Raw genomic sequence first — 20,847 nt, 5'->3', positions numbered from 1 at the left:
GCCGTGGATGTTGTTTACCTGGACTTTAGTAAAGCCTTTGACACAGTTTCCCACAGCATTCTCCTGGAGAAACTGGATGCTCATGGCTTGGATGGCCGTACGCTTCGCTGGGTAAAAAACTGGCTGGATGGCTAGGCCCGAAGAGTGGTGGTGAATGGAGTGAAATCCAGTGGGCAGCTGGTCACAAGTGGTGTTCCTCAGGGCTCAATACTGAGGCCAGTTTTGTTTATTATCTTTATCAATGATCTGGACAAGGGGATTGAGTTGCCCCCTCAGTAGGTTTGCAGATGACACCAAGTTGGGGGGGAGTGTTGATCTGCTTGAGGGTAGGAAGGCTCTACAGAGGGATCTAGACAGGTTAGATTGTTGGGCTGAGGCCAATGGTATGAGGTTCAACAAGGCCAAGTGCCGGATCCTGCACTTGAGTCACAACAACCCCATGCAGCGCTACAGCCTTAGGGAAGAGTGGCTGGAGAGCTGCCTGGCGGAAAAGGACCTGGGGGTGTTGGTCAACAGCCAGCTGAATATTGAGCCAGCAGTGTGCCCAGGTGGCCAAGAAGGCCAACAGCATCCTGGCCTGATTCAGAAAGTGTGGCCAGCAGGATTAGGGAAGTGATTGTCCCCCTGTACCCAGCACTGGTGAGGCCCCACCTTGAATACTGTGTCCAGTTTTGGACCCCTCATAACAAGAAAGACGTTGAGGTGCTGGAGCGTGTCCAGAGAAGGGCAACAAAGCTTGTGAGGGGTCTAGAGCACAAGCCCTCCTCATATCGAGAGGCCTCAACACATCAATAGGTTGGACTTTCAGTCATTTAAGAGTTGCTTGCACAGGAGAATCACATAGTTTATTTAACTCCTTGTTGCATAACCTCTTTCAGAAGTAATGGAGCTACTTTACAAGACCAGCACCTTTGTATTGGAGCATTCAGAGGTTTTCATGTTGAGGTCTATGAGTATAGCTGATTAAAATGCAGCTTCTTCAAAATGGAAAGCCATTTATCCCTGTGCTCATCAGAACAAAGCACAGTGACAAAGATGTAAAGCCTTGTCTTTCTAAGCTTTTAGTCTGTTGCTCCTGCAAGTTTTATTTCTTCCCCATCTCTGAGGCTGCAAAATTTTGTCAGAAAAAGTTATCTTCTTGTCACCACTGGCTCTTATATATATACACACGTGTAATTTGATGTAATCCATCAGAACTCAGCCCTTTGTCAGTAGGAAACAAAACCTCCCTGAATGATGCGAGCCTTCAACCAACCTATTCTCATGAATAAATTATCAATATAGATCTACTCTAGTGACATAAAGATACCAGCAGCTATAAATTGCTTTCTCATTCTCTCCTCTGACAATACAATGTTTCAGATGTGCAGCATCAATATAAGCAACCCAGTATGGACATTGTCCAGCAAAATGATGATGTTAGAGTTTGCAAACAAATTATGGCAAGAAAAACTGTTATTCAGATGTAGCCCAGTACTTCATGCTGTCTTTGCCTCTGTATGTCTTCAAACCTGTCAACTTCTTTTATTCATGCACGGTGGCAGCCTTTGTCAGCTCACTCTCAGTCCTTCCCTATTGTTTTTTTTAACGAATCATCTTTTTATCTCAGTATCTCAGGCAGAGAAGTCTTTCTGGGCAGCTACAAGAATATCCCCTTGAAATGTAGTGCCTAGACTTTATGTAGGTCATTGTTTATGTTCTTTTTCTTATACATTCCTTTCAGAAGCCTTTTAGAACTTCTTCTGATTTAACTCTATGCATTCAAAGTCATCATGCAACATCTATTAGGTAGGCAGTTTCACCTCATTATGAAAAAAAAATTTCTCAGATTTCTCAGTTTGTCACCTTTACCTTTGAGAAAAGTGCAAACTATTTGGGAGACCTTTGTAGAAGGATTTTCTATTTAGAAGGCTATCTAGATGCTCTGTTGGTAAATGTATTTTTTGTCTGAGAATGGTCAGTGTATTAAACAGTATTTCTAGCAGTCATTAGATCATTGAGTTTATTCTGTACCTGAGTTAGAGAAATAATACCCTTTGCTATCAGACTGAAAATGACGTGCAATACTTGCATATGTTTTCAACTTCAAGATTCTCTAGTTATGCCAAGACCAAATGCAAGCCATCAGTGGACATTCAATAAGGCTGGTTTACCTATGGTGGATGTAGTTGTGGATCCTTACATTGCAAATAATCTCCGACCACACCAGAAAGAAGGAATTATATTTCTGTATGAATGTGTAATGGGAATGAGGTAAGATGATAATTATCCTTTTGGCTTTCAATACCTGTCATATTTTCATGCCCATGTTCGAAATTAGACAATTAGAATGGGAAGATTTGAGAAATTGTTCAATTAATTAATATTATTAATTTTCCCCAGTAAAAGTTGCAAAGTTTTTTGTGAGCTGTATGTAGCATCATGCTTGCTGTGACTTTCCCAGATGTGGTGAGAAGCCAGTGCACCAAAAGGCCTGCCAGTTCTACTTCAAATACTAAGTCTTACAAACACGGATACAATCTAACCCATGCTAAAGCACACTGCTTTTTTTGATTTATAAATCATATAATTCCTAGTTATTCATATAATTTGTAATTCAGGCCTTTTAGAATAAAGAAGCTGTTGGTGCCAACCTGTTGAAAAAAATACAGTACTATTTTCAAAATTATTTTCTCGAGTCCTTAAGGACTATCTATTTTCTCAAGATTCCTTAAGTTATATACAAGTTTTTAAAATATTAGATAATAATTTTAATTCTAACAGAAGATTTAAACTATTTGATTTTAGAAGACTAATGCATTAATCTAGAAAATGAGGAATTTCACTCTAAGGTCTTTGGGTGTAACTGAATGAAAACCTGCAGTAGAGGATAATAAGTATAAATAAGTTCTTTGTACTTCAGAAAACAGTCACAAGAAGCAATTCCCTGAAAACAAGTTGTAAATAATTATAGATATGTTTTTTTTAAATGTTACCACCGCCTAATTATATTTTACAGAGTGAGTGGCAGATTTGGGGCTATTCTTGCTGATGAAATGGGCTTAGGAAAAACATTGCAGTGCATCGCACTCGTCTGGACTCTTCTGCGTCAGGGGGTCTATGGATGCAAACCTGTACTAAAGCGAGCGCTGATTGTCACCCCTGGGAGTCTGGTAAAAAACTGGAAAAAAGAATTTCAGAAATGGTTGGGAAGTGAAAGGATCAAAGTCTTTACAGTTGATCAGGTAAGATTTATTTCTAAAAGGGGACTAGGTCACATTGGGCTCAGAATATAGGACTTCCCCTCCCCCCCCCTTTTTTTTTTTCTTAAACTAGAGACCAAAACTAATAATTCTGTGTTAGTATTTATTTGTAATACTTTATTTCTCCTTCAGGTAATTGTCCATGTGGGCATTTAGCTGTCAGTAACCAGGTCATAGCTCAAGCTCGCTTGCCTGTGCAGCTTGTCTTTCTTTAGCTGTCTGTCTTTATCTTTCCTCAGGCTTCACCTTTGAAGATGTTTAAAAGGTGACACACTCCTCCTTGTGTCTCTTCGGTTTAAGGAGCTTTCTGTTGTCTGTCAAAGCGCACACCTTCCCCGCTTTATGTACCAGAGCATCTGCCTTGACTGACTTGTACTCCGTTTCTCTGGTAGTTCCTTTTGTTCTGTACTGAAAACTTTTTCCTCTTTGTTTCGGCTGTCTGTTTCAGGTTGCTTCAGAAGCTTATTCCCTTTACTGTCACTGTCAAGAATTAGGTTTCTGTGGGGATGATTTAGTCTCATGAGTTACCAAGCCTAGAGGCTCAGTGTTAGATAATGTGAGTCTCTCTCATCTCTAGAAGAATGGAGACAAGTACAAATCTTAATAAAGAAGCAGGATGATGCTGATCCCTGTCCGATCCCTGTCCCTCCTATAGCGGAGCTGTTCCTGCTGGTATTGACACTCTCCAGTTCCTCTAGTGCCTGGATGAATCCCATGTGCTGACAAAGTATTTAATCTTTTAATCTCCTTGGTATGTACCTTTAGGCTCTTGCCTTTGTTTTTGAAACGCAAAACTCCCTCCATCCTTTACTGCAAAGACAAAAGGTTCTAGCACAGACTCTGTGCTTCAACGACCTTTATTGACCACATCAGGCAGGAAAGCATCTGGCCAAGTAAAAGGCAAGAGAGTTCAAGGAGTGAGCCTGAAGTGTGACTGACTGAGGGCTTTCTCTGAAGGAGAGCTATGTCTTGTCCTGGTTATCCAGTAAAGTTTTCTTGCCATGTATATTTTCCAGTTGAGCATGGGTCAATATCTCAGTCAGAGGGTTGGTTCCCCTCAGGATTGGCATTCATGAAGCTGTGAGCAGGAGACTTGCTCATGCCTTCGTTAACGCTTCTGAAGCTTTCAGATTCAAGCTCTGCTTTTTATAATTAACCATCCAGTATTTCTTTTTGTAAGACTTCTGGTCCCTATGTCCATATGGAGTGGGCATTTATAAGAAAAGAAAGGGAAGTTGTTTAACGAACTGTGGTTTCTATATGTACATCAGCAATTTGCCGTACCCTTACTTTTTCCTTGCTCCTATATATTTGAATTGCACCAGTGGGAGGAAGTGGAGAACTTGTAGTGTCTGCATTGGTGCTTGCAAAAAAAAGATAAATATATTTATTTTCCAAAGTTATTTTTTAATCTAATAGTTCCATATGAATAGAGTGAAGAAACAAATAGTACTTCATTCTAAAGATGACCCAATTCTTACATGAACCAGATTTGCTTTTAGTTTCTTGCATTATCTTTATTGTCTGTATGGAAGAGTGAATATTTCAGATGAAATGGAAGTTTTCAAACTGTTTTTAAGCTCTTTTGTAGATCGTACAAGATTTTGTAACAGGAATTATTTCTCTGAATTCCACTCGCTATTGTCAGACCCCTGAAATTACTGAACCTACTCATCTTCCACTGAGGACAATCCACACATAATAGGTGCTCTTTGCATCAGTTGCTTTTCTTAGCAACGTGTTTCAAGATGTGGAAATGAAGCGAACTGACTTGTCAGGAACTGTAATGTAATATAGGTTAGGATGAGAAATATGGAAGTTTCTAAAAGAAGTGGATACACGGCAAAATATAATATGGCAACGTTTTTACCTGAAAAGGTAGTTAGAAATAATTGAAGGTTTTCTTGCAGTTTTTATGAATAATCTTGGGAGGAGAAAACTTGAATTTGCAGTTACTGTGACCCAAAATGGCAGTAGCTTTCATTTTCTTTTAATTTAAATAACTTTAATATTCTTACTCATCTCGTTGGAGCCATTTGGATTGAGGACACTCAGCAGCTTTTAAGATTGTGTTCCCAAATAGGAAGGAATACATTGTCATGCAAAAGGAAGACACAATATGACTTGCCTGGGGTATAATGAGGTATTTCAAAATAATTTACTGTCTATCTTCTCTGGAAAAACAGCAATTACCATGCTGTTATTTCTCCGGTATAACTTAAAAGGAAGAGCTTGTCTCGAAGGTTTTTTCTATTCTTGCCTGTAAGGAATAGAATCAAAGAACTGGCAGACTTTTAAAAATGTGTTAGGCATGTTTTCCTCACTTTCACGCTGAAACACTGCGAAAACTGATCCTAACCCTTCAGTAACAGACTCTTCAAAAACCAGGACATTATCTGCTTTTAAAATGTGATTACAGTTTACTTCTGTTAAAATGCAAATGTCATGTAGAGGACATTGCTTTTAAAATGAAGGTGTCCATACAAAGATCGCATTTAGGTCTCGTTAATCTATGTTATTGGCGTCTGGGACTGGAATAACTCCTTTATCTGTTTGCAGAGTATCACTTCTACTGGGGTTGCTTTGGTTTGGCTTTTAAGTCAAAATATCTGGAAAATTAATTAATTCAATGTTTACATTGCTTCGTGATTCAGCACTTTTTAAATTTATGCTTCACCAGCTACATTGGATTTGGAATAGTGCAAAGAAGGGTCTGTTCAAAGAGTAAGTCTGGGACATTATGGAGCTCTTATACTGATTGACAATTGCTCCATATGTGGCTCCGGGCAACTCATTTAAACCTGTCAAGTCACTTTGGGTAATTGTGAAAATGGAGGCTATAATACATACATATCTTGCAGCTAGTTAAGAGGATAAATTAATTACTTGAAATTAGCTTGTAAATTTATTTTAATTTTCAGTCCATCATCCACTGCTGTTATTATGTACAGCAGTGAATATATTAGATTTGGCTACAGGGGGCTTATAATATGCCAGGACTTTCCTGCTTTCTTTAGAGGGGTTCAAACAGTGCGGAAGAGTTGATGATTTACCGGGGGAGGGATGATGGAGGCAGTTCCCCGGTGCCCCCACCACTTTCCTCATAGTCTCAGCTCACAGCCAGAAAGTGTAGGAAAACAAAGCCATTTCTGAACCCTGGGCATCTTCTGATGCTTGGCCATCCCAAGAGAAGGTCAGAGGGGCATTGCCCCTGTCTTCAGGGCTGTGATGTGGAGCCTGAATACTGGGCAAGGACAACATTGGGTGTTGCCTACAGGGCTCCTCTGTGCCTCCGTTGGGAAATTTTATGCTCCTATTTTGAAACTGGCAGTAAAAATCCTGGCCAGGAAACAGGCAGTTAACTACAGTCCAGGAAACAGCAGGAATGTTCAGGTCCAGTCTAAACACCTGGGGAAACTGGTGCATGCCCTTGTCACCTGCTCCTCACTACTCCTTGCTTCCTGCGTGCTGGGCAGCACATGGGGACCGATCTACCACAAGGTACTTTGTGTGATTAAAGTGCCAGATTTGGCCCAAAGATTCCTCTGAATCACCTGCTAGGAGGCTCTAAAGGTTGTGATAATTAAGCGCTGCTGCTTTTACGGTGTATTACACCATCTGGCTCCAGACTTAGTTGTCTGTGTTGGGTAACTGATCTTGTTTGGAAATAAAAATACCTTCTGAGGCTCTAGCTTGATTTGCTTTCGCAATTAAAGAGATTCTTCAGCTTGGCGGCTGGGCCCGTAGCCTGCTTAGTTACTGAGCACCCTTAGTAAATAGGAAGGAACATGCAGAGATTTAGCGTCTGGAGCTAAGTGGAAAGGTGAGGAGGTGAGGGACATGCCCACAGTAGGTTTTTCCATTTTTACACGGAATTGCAAGACAGGTCAGCAAACCTGTACATTCACAAGTCTGTACAGAAATGTGACTATTTCTAGGAAACTTTTTTTGGAAGAAGCTCCCTGTCTTGTTGCAGTGAATTTTTATTTAGTGTGTCTCTTTCCTTTAATAGACATCAAAAGCCTTGATGTCTATTGAAGGAAGAGGGTTTGAAGGGTATGTAAGAGTGGAGGGGCTCACAGCCATTTTCTGACCAGGCTTTAGGAATCAATTGCATTTATTCACCAGTAGGCAGGCATGTTTGCTGAGGCTGGCTATGACCTCTATTTTCCCAAACCCAGGTTGCTCTTGCCTGTTCCCCAACCCACTAACATTAAAGGGTTGTGACAAAGTTATTGTCATATTCAATTCAAAACCACAAGAGGAATTTTGGTAGAATATGGTAACTTCCTACTGGACCACATTGCTGCACCCTGCAGCTGGAGATCCCAGAGTGAATGTACAGGCAGCTACTTATGCCTCTTTATTTTCTTGGCTTTAATTTGAAGCTTACCTAAATGCCAGGACTGGGAAGCTGTTAGAGGGAGCCTGTGCTTTTCACCTTGACGGTAATGTGTCTCAAAGGATTTGAAGGCCTAAAAGAATAATAAATTTTCTTTTAATGAGGTGCTAAAACTCTAAATTGCTGCATCAGATCCCATATTTCCTTTGCAAATTAGGAAAAAATCGATAATCCAGACTCAGGGAGGAGATAGTAAATGTCTTGTATCGTGCTAGAAAAAAAATTCTGTAGACATTGCTTGGTTAAGGAATATGATGAGTGATCCCTAAAGGAATAGTTGTATGGTATTTTTTTCCTTTACACCTGCAGGACCACAAAGTAGAAGAATTCAGCAGTTCTCCACTTTATTCAGTTTTGATAATCAGTTACGAGATGCTACTGCGATCTTTGGATCAAATTCAGGCTATAGAATTTAACCTCCTAATCTGTGATGAAGGACATCGTTTGAAAAATAGTTCTATTAAGACAACTACAGCCCTCACTAGTCTGTCTTGTGAGAGGAGAATTATCCTTACAGGTTAGTATTTGTAGCTGCTTTTATAATTTAGCTATGCTAATAGTACTAGGTTGGGGTAAAGGAAAAACCTATTGTATGAATGGCAGGAGCACAGAATGTTGGCAATTGGTATTAAATGCACAAATCTTGGGTCTTGTAAAAACAGATTATTTCCAATTTTTTAAAATAAATGAAAAATTTGTCTAACTTCAGGGCCAGGCAAGGAACCTGGGAACTTCTGTAAGGGAATCAGAACTCTGTTTACATACATTCATTGTTTTCCTTTTTAGTTATTTAATAAAAGTGATTTAGAACTTGACTTTTTAAATACCTTTGTCAAAACAATTACATGTGCAGTCTGTTTAGTAGGAGAGTAGCTTATTAATCATGATAAAGTTTTAGATTAATTCAGAACTGAATAATTCACATTCAAACAAAACATCTGTTTTCATGATACATTCTTAACATTAAACTTTGCATTCAACGATTGTATTTCTATCAGTTTCAAGAAAAAGTTACCAAATGCAGATTATTTTTTTTCCTCTTTCCAGGTACTCCAATCCAAAATGACTTGCAAGAATTTTATGCGTTAATAGAGTTTGTGAATCCAGGAATACTTGGTTCTCTATCCACATATAGAAAGATATATGAGGAACCCATTGTCAGGTCTAGAGAACCTTCAGCAACAAAGGTATATTATTTTTAAAAATGCAGTTATAGAATAAAATTCTTAGACAGCACTATGAAATTTACTTTCTGTGGATTAAAATGAAGCTTAGGACTACTAATAGTAGCCAAAGCTTTTCACTTTCCTATTTGAAATAAATTCAGTTGTTCGCCAAAGGGATCTGGAGGCATACATGCATGTTGAGATCACATCATTTCAGCTGCCTATTAATTAGTAGGCAAAAATGCCATGTGCATTACCAGATGACAATACTTTATTCATTCTTAGTTTCTCCACAGTACTGCAAAATCTGTATGGTTTCATTGCATCAATCAAGAAATTCTGGAATATAATTTGAGCCTTGGATATCTTCTGGGACATTATCTTCCTTTGTTTAAGACTTTAGAAACCAGACCTAGAACTAAGCTAATGCACTGGTACTAATTGGGGAAGAATTGAGCATAGCAGTCCCCTGTAAGAAAATGATATCATAAATTTAAAATGTTCTTTAACTACCTAATTAAAATCATACAGAAAATCATTGTGATGAAATGCAAGATTGTAATTAATTTTGTGCTTTGTTCTTTTAGGAGGAAAAGGAATTAGGAGAAAAAAGAGCAGCAGAACTCACACGCCTCACTGGGCTCTTTATTCTTAGGAGAACACAGGAGGTTATAAACAAATTCCTGCCCCCCAAAAAGGAGAGCATAATCTTCTGCCGACCAACAGCACTGCAACTTGAATTGTATCGAAAACTGCTCAGTTCTCGAGTTATTAGGTCCTGTCTACAAGGCAGGCTAGAAAACAGTCCTCACCTAATATGTATAGGAGCGTTGAAAAAACTTTGCAATCATCCATGTCTTCTGTTTAAAGCTATACAGGTATCTATTTGTGTGGGGGTTGGTGCCTACAATTAGCCATTTCAGCAGGCAAAGGTCACTAAAACTATGTTATGGTCAATGTGCATGTTACTTAAGGTCATTTCCACACTCTCTTCTTACATACAACTTGCTTTAGGAGATCCTGCTTTCAAAAACAAATATTAGGAAATTTGAATGTGCTCCAGGAAGGTACCTCACCAGTTTCCTTATGGCCTTATGCTGTTTTCTTGTTCTTTGTGTATTTTCCCTCTTAATCGTGGTTCTGAATATTTGTAAAAATACATATAAATGTGAATTTTACAAAGAACACTGTTAGCTAGAGATTATTCTATGTACTCTGCCTGCTGGCTCCTCTGAAACCTCCCTGTCCACGTGATAATTTCACTCTCTCAAGCTCGGTGACACTGAGAGCTGCAGGCTCAAGATGTCAGTGGTACCAGTTGTCTCCATTTCCACTTTTCCTGGGATCCTATCACACTGTACACCTTGTTATTTCTATAAAAATATTCTCATTTCTATGAGTAAATAACGTGATAGTTAGAACTTGGTAATACTAACTTGTATGGCCGCTAGTCGAAGTCCAAGTAAAGTGGGTGGAAATGTAAATCTTTCTTAAAAGACATACCTCATGATTTGCAGGAATGTCCGTGGCACGGAGCTCCCTGTAACTTTCAACGCTGCCAAGTAAAGTTCATTGCCTTTACTTCATAGGATAAGTACAGAAATTTTCCATATGTGAAAGCGTGAAACCCTTCAGAAACTATACGTATGGAAAGGACTATGTGTGCAAGTCATTTATTACCGTTGTGGTTTTGGGGTTTGATTAGTTTGGCTTTTCCCTCCCTGAGAAATATTGAAATATGAAATATTTTCAAATTACAGCAAAATGTTACCTGTATTCCTTCTGTTTTACTGGTTTTACTTGTTAGCTTTTCTTCATTTCCAGCTGCATAACTGACTCTTACTGATAACATCTTCCTAAAAAAAGCCAATGACTGGGAAGTTCCACAATAGGGTATCGTGTGATTTAGAAAGAATAAGTAGAGTATTGATTTTTTTCCCCCAACTTTTAGACATGGCTTTGCGGTGGGTTTAAATCTGTGTGGTTGTTTAAGTAGAGAAGTAGAAATAAAACACATTTTTCAGTTTTAAGTATTTCAACTTTCTACTCAGCTGCAAACAACATCTTACATTAGCAGGTGTAAACCAAAATAAACGCTATCAGTATTTTAAAACTCTAGACAATCCTGCTTCAGCAGGGGAGTTGGACTAGATGATCTCTATGGTCCCTTCCAACTCTAAAAATTCAGTGAAATTCAGTGAAAACTGTACTTCCAATGTAGTATTGGGAGGTTGTAGTGCTCACGTGATACAATACTTTGTGGCAGCTTCCGATGCCTCCTTTTGTCTTTGTCATAAAAATATTGCAAAGTTTAAAAAAAGAAACCCAAAACGTGTTAGAGAAGATATGAGACTTGAATCCTTTTATCTTCAATAGGACAAAAGCTGTGATCCTACATCCGATGAACATGATGAGTCCAGTCTCTACGAAGGTCTAATAGATGTCTTTCCACAAGATTACATTATGGAGACTTTCCCTGAGACCGATTCGGGAAAATTGCAGGTGCTGGTGAAGTTGTTAGCAGCAATCCGTGAGCTCAGCTCTTCCGAAAGGTAAGTGTGAAAGAAAGGTAAAAGAGAGATAATGGGACTGATCTGCTTGATATTGTTTTGCGTTTCAAATGCATGGGGATGTAATATTCAAAATAAAGGCATTGCAACTGTTTGCAGAGGTGCCGAGCGTATTTATGCGTTGTGCTCCTGGCTCTTCCTTGTTAAATTACTAAACTAAGATTTACAGCTGATGTTTTCAAAGTTGCTGTTCGTGTTTTTTCAAGGTAAAGATACTTGTGTTTTTCATACTGAGTTCCAGCAAGTAAGAGAGAGTTTCCTACAGCCCCTGTACCATGACATATTGTCTTTACTTGCAAAGACTTTCTAATGCTTTGTGTCTCCTTGAGGAGATGTGTTCATATATTAAATACTTGAAGTTGCACTACAATATTTTTAACTACTAGATTATAAGTTCTTTCCTCTTTAATCACCTTTAACTGCTCAGTGCTTGCTGCCTTTTCTGTTCAGGGGAACCGGTCTCAACAGACAAACTTGCACAGCAACTGCTTATTTTCCCCGTGATAAATGCCACTGGCATGTAGGAAAACCTCCGTTTTTCATGGGGTAATAAGATGCACATGCTTAGTTACTGTGCAATTGCTGATTCATGGAAATCCCACATGAGCTTGTGTCCCATGATAACTTTTTTACATACCCATGCCTTAAAGCCCAGCTATTCCAAAAGTATTTAGCTTTTAGCTTTTATTTAAATTGATGCTTAAATAGGGCATGCTGTAATTCAGTAGCGGGAAATAACAGCAGATCTCTTGGTGCTGATGTAATGGAATTTGTTTCTTCCTGATACTCTCTCTTTACAAATTAGAAAGTTGTGCCTGTCATTGGAGTTTATATGCCTAACATCCACTGAAACCAGTGACAGCTAAATATCTAAATGTACTGGCCTTATTTCTGGCAGGTCAAAAGAAACAGGGGTATCAGGAAAAAGCACCTTTCCCTCTATCAGTGTTACAGGAGCTGCTGAGTTACAGCTGGTGTCAAGGCATTATTTTATACTTTTAAAAGTTTTGTTGCTTTGTTGCTTTTGTTGCTTTCGTGTTTCTTTTTCATTTGTTTCTCTGCTGTCATTAGTATTAAATAGGTTTTTGCAATAGACGGACTCAATTCCAGTCCTCTTTTAACATTTATTTTCTATTTTTGAGGGAAAACAAACGTGTGAATTTGTGGTCAATTGACAAAAAATATCAATCTTGCAGAGTCTTTACAAACAAGTCTTGGATTTAGTTCAACTGTAAAATGTAATAATAAAGTACTTTAAAACAATTTAAAAATGTTAATTTGTCAGCTTTTCCCTGAAATTATTTGTCTAGTTCTTCAGTACTTATTTTTATTCAAAATGATCATAAAAATTGGAGCACTTTTGATGGAATTTTGTACATTTAGTTTAGATTATAAGAGACCTCCAAACAAGATCTGGCAGAAAATGCCCTAACTGTTTAGGGCTTATTATTTTATTTATGGCTTAAATTCAAAATATCTTTCTTTGTCCACTTAGTGAAGTCATCCTCAATATCTGGGAGGATAGAAATTCTAGATTTGCAGATCTCTGAAACTTATTTAGTCAAAATTTCAGAGAAAAAACACCAACATAGTATAGGTCATTAGGGTAAGGGATCAGGACACTGATTTTGCTTTAAATAAAATAACAAAAATCCATACTATATTGTTTGTGGTATCTTTCACTATCCTTCATCCTAGTTCTTTTCAGTCATAAAATATAGGAGTCATTGCATTGCTTTCCTGTTTGACTTTCATGATTTTGTTTATTAGAATTTTTGAAGGTTGCCTCTAGAAGTTCACAGTAGCTTTTTCAGTAAGTAGAGTCATATGTATATTATTTATTAGTTGCTGCATCACCCTTTCCCAATGCTGCCTTAACAACTGCTATTTTGTATAAATAGAGGTTTATTTATTTTTTAAAAAATCTCTCTCAGTGGTTGGTTCTGGATCCCTGCAATCTATGCATTAAGCCAAATTCTGTTGCAAAGGAAAATATACATTATTTAACATTTGAGTGCTTGACAGTAGGTGTAATGCATTCAAATCTTGTATGTGCTTCAAATTAATTGGAAATGTTTTATTTCTTAGGAAATATGAGTAACCTCAGGTTGATGTGTAATTTTTGCCTGACAATAATTTTATTTTCTTTGATGTCTTCAGTAATTTGCTATTGGATTTTACCAAGTTATAAAATGATAAGATAATTTTGTTTTACTGTTCGACAGAGTCGTACTGGTATCCAATTACACTCAGACGTTGAACATACTACAAGAGACGTGCAAACATTATGGATACTCTTATACTAGACTTGATGGACACACTCCTGTCTCCCAGCGGCAACAGATTGTTGATACGTTTAATAGTAAATTCAGTCCAGCTTTTATCTTTTTGCTGAGTTCAAAGGCTGGCGGAGTAGGACTGAACCTGGTCGGAGCATCTCATTTGATCCTGTATGATATCGACTGGAATCCAGCTACGGATCTTCAGGTCTGATACAACTGTATACATAGGGGCTGGGACGGGCATCAAATTGAGATCTTGATTGATTTTGAAATGCCTGGCTTTACACATCTTATCATTACCCAGTTATCACCTTGCATCTGGACAGGTATATTTACTGGAGGAAACCTGTATCTGAGAGGAATAGAAAAAACATTTTTCTGTCATATTATATATATTTTGGTATCATTAGAAGCCCCCTTGCAGTAAAAAAATGAGGAGTAAATTCTGGTTTCCTTGGAGGACCGAGTCCTGTATCCCCTTTGTCTCCTGAGCTCTTCTTAACTGGAAAGTTGTGTTAAAGGAGAAGCTGCTGCCCGAGCATTCACACACCAGCTGAGTCTTTAACTGCTGGGACCAAGGTCCCTTGGCAGTGGGCAACCCTAGTGAGCCAACGGGTGCCCCTTTTCACTCGTCACGTGCTCTCAGACGTACTACCTTCTTCTTCAGGCTCGACCCCAGGTGGCCAGGCTCCCCCCTGTGTTGCATCTATTTACTAATCAGCCTTGGAATTCTGGCGATTTATCTTCACGGGGGAGTAAAATGCTGAGACCGAGAGAGGATGCTGAAAAATGCGCTCAGTTGTTTTCTAATGTAAGCACAGAGTATAACCCAAATTGGGGGTTTCCCGCAGAAGAGTCTCAGACACTAGATTTTATAGAAATAAATAACGTAATTGAAGGGTACAGCAGGAGGGTCAGCTAGCTGGGTGCCTCCAGAGAGGGACGTCGAACAAAGACACCCCTGGGCAATTACACCCCCACGATCTCTATAAGTCCAATGATGACTTCTGATCTGAGGTCTTCTAACACCTTGTTGGGTTCTTTTTCTGTGTCCAGGCAGGCAGGCCAGCCATTGACTGCTCTTATCTCATTGATTTGCAGTCCCTGCTGGCGGTTGGAGCCCCCTTATCTTCTGGTTTACGCTTCTTGTGCACCTGTGCTCGCTGGCAAAACATGGGGAACTGGGAAGTCTGGGACTTAGGGAAAAACACTACCAAAATATTAGTGTGTTATCGACATTTTCCTCATGCTAAAAGTCTAAACATAGATCTGTACCAGCTACTAGGAAAATTACTAAGAAAATTAACTGTATTGTGGCCTAAAGGCTTCAGCAAATCTAGCTGCTTAAGCTAAGTAAAGCTAGGCAAACAGCATAAATCACACCATATTATAACCCTAAGTAATTTATTTTAATGAAAACTTACTTATTTAAGCTGAACAACTAATATCTCTCAACGCCGTGTTTCTAAAAAGAAAAGAAAATTATGATTAGAGTGCATAGCAAGTGCTGCTGTCAATTTGCAATACCTGAGAAAAAGGGAGAGGTTCTGATCAGAATTAAGAGAATAAGAAAATCACGTGGCAGTGATGGTAAAAGAAAGAAAACAAAGCCAGTGCTGTGCTAGTCTTGTAACAGCACTGTTGGACTCAAGGGATTAGTTAGTTGGCATAAGAGTGTTCAGTTCAAATAGTCCTTAACAATAACAATTAAAAAAATTCTTTTTATCACCGCAGTAAGAAACTTTTTTGTTGTACAGTAATGCTGTGTGCTTAATACCTGAAATAAAATCTGATTCTTGGCCCTGCTCCCATTCCAAGTGTGAATTAGTACCCTCATGTGGTCACTTGCCTTGTTTCTTGAAACGCAGTCTGCTAAATCAGTCAAAATTGCTACAGGTTGCCAAAGACCACAAGCCATGTTGTGGGTACTTGTACGCAATATGTACTTGTAACCCTTACATTTTTTACAAAAATCGTATAACATTTTGTTTGTTTAAGAATTAAAAAGTGTGTGAACCACTAATTTTACAATTTTAAACAAAATTGCAGTGTCATTTTTAAAGCTGTATTGTGGCAAAAAGCATTTGGAGATAACGGAGAATGATGAGTATTACTGAAAAGAGCTGCTAATGCTTGGAAAACTAATATTTCCTGCCTTTCTGGCAGGAAAGAGGTCAAACCCCTACCTTCCTACTGTACCACAGAGAAAGAAAGGGGAGCAGAAATGACAGAAAGCAAATTATGTTTTCAAATTTATTTACAGTTAATAACAGAAGACTTTTGTAAAAACAGTCGAAGACAGTTACTGAGGAGCGCTTTCTTTGGGCAACATCTTTCTGAATGAGCCAGCAGAACTGGTAGTTTGATCAGCAGAGGCTACAAGTTTTAGTTTAAATACTATTGTATAGTAGGCTGTTAATGCTCGTCATCTTTTTGCTTTCTTCAGGCAATGGCCAGAGTGTGGAGAGATGGTCAGAAACATGCTGTACATATCTACAGACTGCTAACCACAGGTCAGAGGTGGGGCTCAAAGATACCCTTGAGTGACACAGCTATTTGAAATTTTGTCAGTAAAAGAAAGGGAGAAAGTGTTTTGGGGAATCATTTGCTCGTTAAAAAAAATAGTTTGTTCTGAATTCAGTTAAAATACAAACATCACATTGATTCATTTAGCTTTGCTTTGGTTTTGCTTTAATAACAGAAAATAGTGGTTTAGCATTTCCTATGAATATTATTAAAAGAAATGGATTTGACTTTCCGTGTTGGGAATACTAGTCAAAAATTATCCCAGCTAATCTTTTTTTTCAATACAGGCTCAATAGAAGAAAAGATTTATCAAAGACAGATCAGCAAACAAGACCTTTCTGGGGCAGTTGTAGACCTTTCCAAGACATCTGAACACATCCATTTTTCCATAGAGGAGCTTAGAGATCTCTTTACTCTTCATGAAGATTCCAGCTGTGTTACCCATGACTTGCTTGAGTGTGACTGTATGGGAAAAAAAGACCATCAAAGTGAGTTGCTTTTTCATTATCTCTGGTGATTGCTGAAGTAGAACGTCCATTCTGAATATATGGTCTGTCACTGGAGAAAACCGTGATGCTCAGTAAAATGGGATTGAAGTAATCAGGTTTATTGTGGGATATTTGAGATATTGGCTGATTTTTCTGATCCATAGGGGGTCTTCACAAGATGAAGAGGAAAAAAGATTCATTCCTTGCTGTAACAACCAATTCATGTATCATACCTCTTAATTCCTTGAGTTAGCTATGGCCAGCTCAATTAGTGATTCATCACAACCAAATGACACTCTAATGGTGTTTTGTTTCTAAATACAATAATGAGTAGCTGGTAAGTGTCAGTTCAAAGGCTTATCTGTGGACAGCTTTACCAGGTACCAGCAGTACCAAATGAAGATGCAGATAATGATGCGCCAAATCTCTGAATATAACCCTCCACAGTTATTAGGTAAAGCTCATGGAGGATGATTAAAATAGGTCTTTAAGAAATAATGGAAGATCCTCTGGCAGTTGTAAACCCAAGTTGCAATTCACATCTATCCTTTCTGCAGGAACCTGTCTCTCTTGTTCTTTTAGCATGCCAAAATTGTTTTAATACCTTGCTGCATACAGGTATATAGAATTAAGTTAGAGCAGAGTTAAAAAAGAAAAATTATCTTAAGTTATGTTTACATCTCATTCATTTTAATTTGATAGTGCATCTAGTTTCTTAGAGGAAAGAGTGTCAATTGCCCTGGTATGTTTCTTTCCTTTGGGCATGAAATATCCATATACAGTATTCACAGATGTGATAATGAGGTACCAATACTGATCTCTTCTAAATGCGCACAGGTACCACAATAAAAAGAGCCAAAGAAACGGTTACAAGAGCGCGTGTGCTCAACAGAGCCAATGAGACTATTTTGCTTGATGGTTCGCATGTCTCTGTAGTGGGCTAGAGCTGTGTTCCTTTCTCATCCCATTCTATCCGAAATGGGGAGGACGTGGTTAGGGAAAGCACAGTGCTTCTGTAGCCGTAAGAATTTGACTTTCTCCTTTAATTTTGCCCCACATACTGATTTCATGGCCTTTGTATCTTTCTTTAAGGACTGAAAAATTAGACCTTCTGGTTTTGCATGAGTGAGTGATGTTCTAAAATATACCAGCCTCCACTTAGGTACTATTGCAGGATCTGTGTGGAAAAAGCACCTTTAATGTAAAATGTTAGCCAGAAATCAAAAGAAATATTATAGTATTACTGTTCTGAACACTGGTGCATATAATTTTATTTAGCATTTTGCAATTTTCTTAACACTCTTAAGTGCTTGTCTTATGATTTGAGCACATATTGGTTCCATCAATTCAACCACAACATCAGTCTCTTGTATCTCAGGGCAGCGAATGTAACCAGGACTTCCTCAAGGGTAATCATATCTTGGTCCCAGTGAACAGAACCTTTTTGGCAGGAAATCAAGGAAAAACCTGAAGGTCATTCTTAGGCTTAAGTGGTAGAACTGATAGAGTGAGGGGAAAGTTTGATTTCCTAAACAGTAGAGGACAAACTGGCTCATCAGTTACCTGGTCAAGTTGTTGTGAGTTATGGTCTTCATTTTGATCATCCCAGAATGCAGCTACCATTAGTTGGTCCCTTTGCCTTTCCTAAGAACAGAAAGCTTTCCAAGTACTTCATCAGGGAACCAGAGTCCAGATTCCTGGGGACAGATACTGATGTGCAGAAAGCCTACCATCCAAGGAAAGGCTGAGAGAACTGAGTTTATTCAGCCTTGGGAAAAGAAGGCTTAGGGGATGCCCTATCACCACATTCCAGTAATTAAAAGGTGGCTATAAAGAAGATGGAGACTCACCTTTTTACAAGAAGTCACATGGAAAAGACGAGATGTGATGGGTACAAGTTACTCCAGGGGAGATTCCAATGGGACACAAGAGGAAAATTTTTCACAATGAGAACAATCAGCCATTGGAATAATTTCCCCAGGGAAATGGTGGATTCCCCATCATTGGACACTTCTTAAGATTCAGCTGGACAGGGTGCTGGGCCATCTTATCTAGACTGTGCTTTTGCCAAGAAAGGTTGGACCAGATCCTTAAGGTCCCTTCCAACCTGGTAGTCTATGACTTCAAGAAGTGCATCTATTCTGAATTTTCTTCAGGCCAGTAAAAGAATGTTTCAAGTCTAGTGCAAATGTGCATCATATATCAGTCAAAAGGAAAGTCTTGCATAATATGACTCTCCAGTTATGGGCTCTCCAAAACTTTAAAAAAACTCAAGAATACTCTGAGTCATGCTGCTCATATCACTGGGCTTTCCTAAGGGACATGTAATGCTGCTGTGAAAATATTTGATGACAGGTTTGAAACCGATAACAGCAGTGATGCAATTTTTTCCATCCAAAATGATTTCTTCATTTATCACATGCATCGGATGAATCATGAAGCCAGCAACGTGTGACATACCCTGCAATGACCTGGTACTGTTTAGGATCCTTTGTCAAAAGTGAATTGCTCGGTGCTTCACAGGCAGTAGTCTTTTCCTTACTGTGATATACAGTATATACAGTATTGCGTATGTTAAACAACTTGGCATAAACTGGATGTATAGAGTGCACAGCTCTAGTGTGCTGAGTCAATGAAGTAGCTATTCAAACTATTTTTAGCTGTTTGGAATGAATTCTCTGGGAGGAAATAGAAGCTAGCATGAATTTTGCTGCAACATACTTCTAGATTCAGGTTTACTTAAAGAATGGGAGCAGCCCAAATGTCAGAGAATTAGGAAAACAGAAGAAATGAAATTACTAGATAAGATATTTCCTTTCCCATCCATGTGTAAAAGGATTTGTCTTTATGCTAGCATATGGCGATTTTGATAAACTCAGTCAATGAGCAAGAAACAGCCTTTCCCCTCTTACTGCGGATGCATATGTTTGGGTTTCAGTGACATAGAAGGATTATATATGCTGTTCTATTTTCTCTCATTTATTATCACCAACTGGCTTATTGATTCAGACTGAAATTTTCTGTCCTAGTTTTCTCTGATTAGTCTACTGCATCTTTTTTTTTTTTTTTTTTTTTTTTTTTTTTTTTTTTTTTTTTTTCAGATCCTTCCTCAGAAAAGCCTTCTGTATCTAGAAGTTGCCAGCTTGGCCAAAACCATGGGAAGCCTAATTCAAAGAAACCGCTCTCCATGTCACAGTTGATGCAATGGAAACATTTCTCTGGGCAACATCAGGCTCTAGCTGATCCTTTCCTTGAAAGGATAAAAGAGAATGCTTCTTTTGTTTTCCAGAATGTAACCAGTCCAGCTTCCCCCACCCAGTAAAACTGAAGTGTCTTTCCCCTACCACTTGCATCCTCCTCCCCATAGGTATGGGAAACAGCTGTGCTGATGTGCAGTTGCATTTTGTTCTTTTTGCCAAGTTCTGTTCTGTGTGTTTCTGACAGGGTTTCTGGGTAAATGTGATTCCCGTTGTTTATACAAAGTTACAGTTACTACTAAGTTAATCATACTTAATGATAATTATAATACAGATTTTAAAAACTAACTTTGCTTTCCAGTCTTCTGTTCTTTTGATATCATAATTAACAAGGTTGTTTTTATGCACATTCCTGTGTATGTCTACTTTGTTCTATAGTTCTCATTTGATCATAATGATTCATTGCTTGTAAAGCTGGCAAATCTTGAGCCAAATTTTATCAGATTAGGCAACACTGTATAAATGTATATGCTGTTAACAAGACTCTGGTTGGATTTTTGTTTTGACAATGAAAAGTTACGTATCTGTGTAACTGAGGCTTTATAACAAGGTAGGTGTTTGTTCCCTTGAATCTACGACTTAATGAAACTCAGAACGATAGCCACCGAGATCCAAAATTCTGAGATCACAGCTTGATACTATGTCAAAATATTCTTAAATTCACCTGTGGCTTTTACTTGGGAAAATAAACAAACTTTATTTCTCAGATGTACAGAGTACAGGCTTATCTACATTTAGCTAACTCCTTTTAAGGACAGTTTTTGCCAAGCACCGGAGTACTGGGCGGTACTGGTTTCATGGTATATTTTTTATGGGTGTATTTTCCTTCTTCTTTGAAGGTGCAGAAGTTTGAAATCAGTTTATAGCTTTTAAGTGAAGTACTTTGGAAGGCCCAGAAGAACAGAAAATTGGAT

General features: G+C 38.4%; 1 protein-coding gene across 1 annotated transcript in view; it reads left to right on the top strand.

Moving 5' to 3' along the window:
- The window catches only part of RAD54B (RAD54 homolog B), a 72,488-nt gene extending 52,080 nt beyond the window's left edge, over positions 1-20,408 (top strand). Inside the window, exons 6-15 of the mRNA XM_074145109.1 lie at positions 2,091-2,253; positions 2,999-3,224; positions 7,954-8,161; positions 8,692-8,831; positions 9,398-9,688; positions 11,187-11,362; positions 13,606-13,867; positions 16,109-16,175; positions 16,476-16,676; positions 19,778-20,408. Of these exons, the coding sequence (XP_074001210.1) occupies positions 2,091-2,253; positions 2,999-3,224; positions 7,954-8,161; positions 8,692-8,831; positions 9,398-9,688; positions 11,187-11,362; positions 13,606-13,867; positions 16,109-16,175; positions 16,476-16,676; positions 19,778-19,998 (1,955 nt within the window). The 3' untranslated portion in view covers positions 19,999-20,408. The remainder of the gene's footprint in view (positions 1-2,090; positions 2,254-2,998; positions 3,225-7,953; positions 8,162-8,691; positions 8,832-9,397; positions 9,689-11,186; positions 11,363-13,605; positions 13,868-16,108; positions 16,176-16,475; positions 16,677-19,777) is intronic.
- The last annotated feature ends 439 nt before the right edge of the window (positions 20,409-20,847 follow it).

The sequence above is a fragment of the Numenius arquata genome, chromosome 3, assembly GCF_964106895.1.
Source record: "Numenius arquata chromosome 3, bNumArq3.hap1.1, whole genome shotgun sequence".
Taxonomy (NCBI): Eukaryota; Metazoa; Chordata; class Aves; order Charadriiformes; family Scolopacidae; genus Numenius; species Numenius arquata.
The sequence above is the reverse complement of the archived record's forward strand: the minus strand, read 5'-3'. Positions and strand labels throughout refer to the sequence as shown.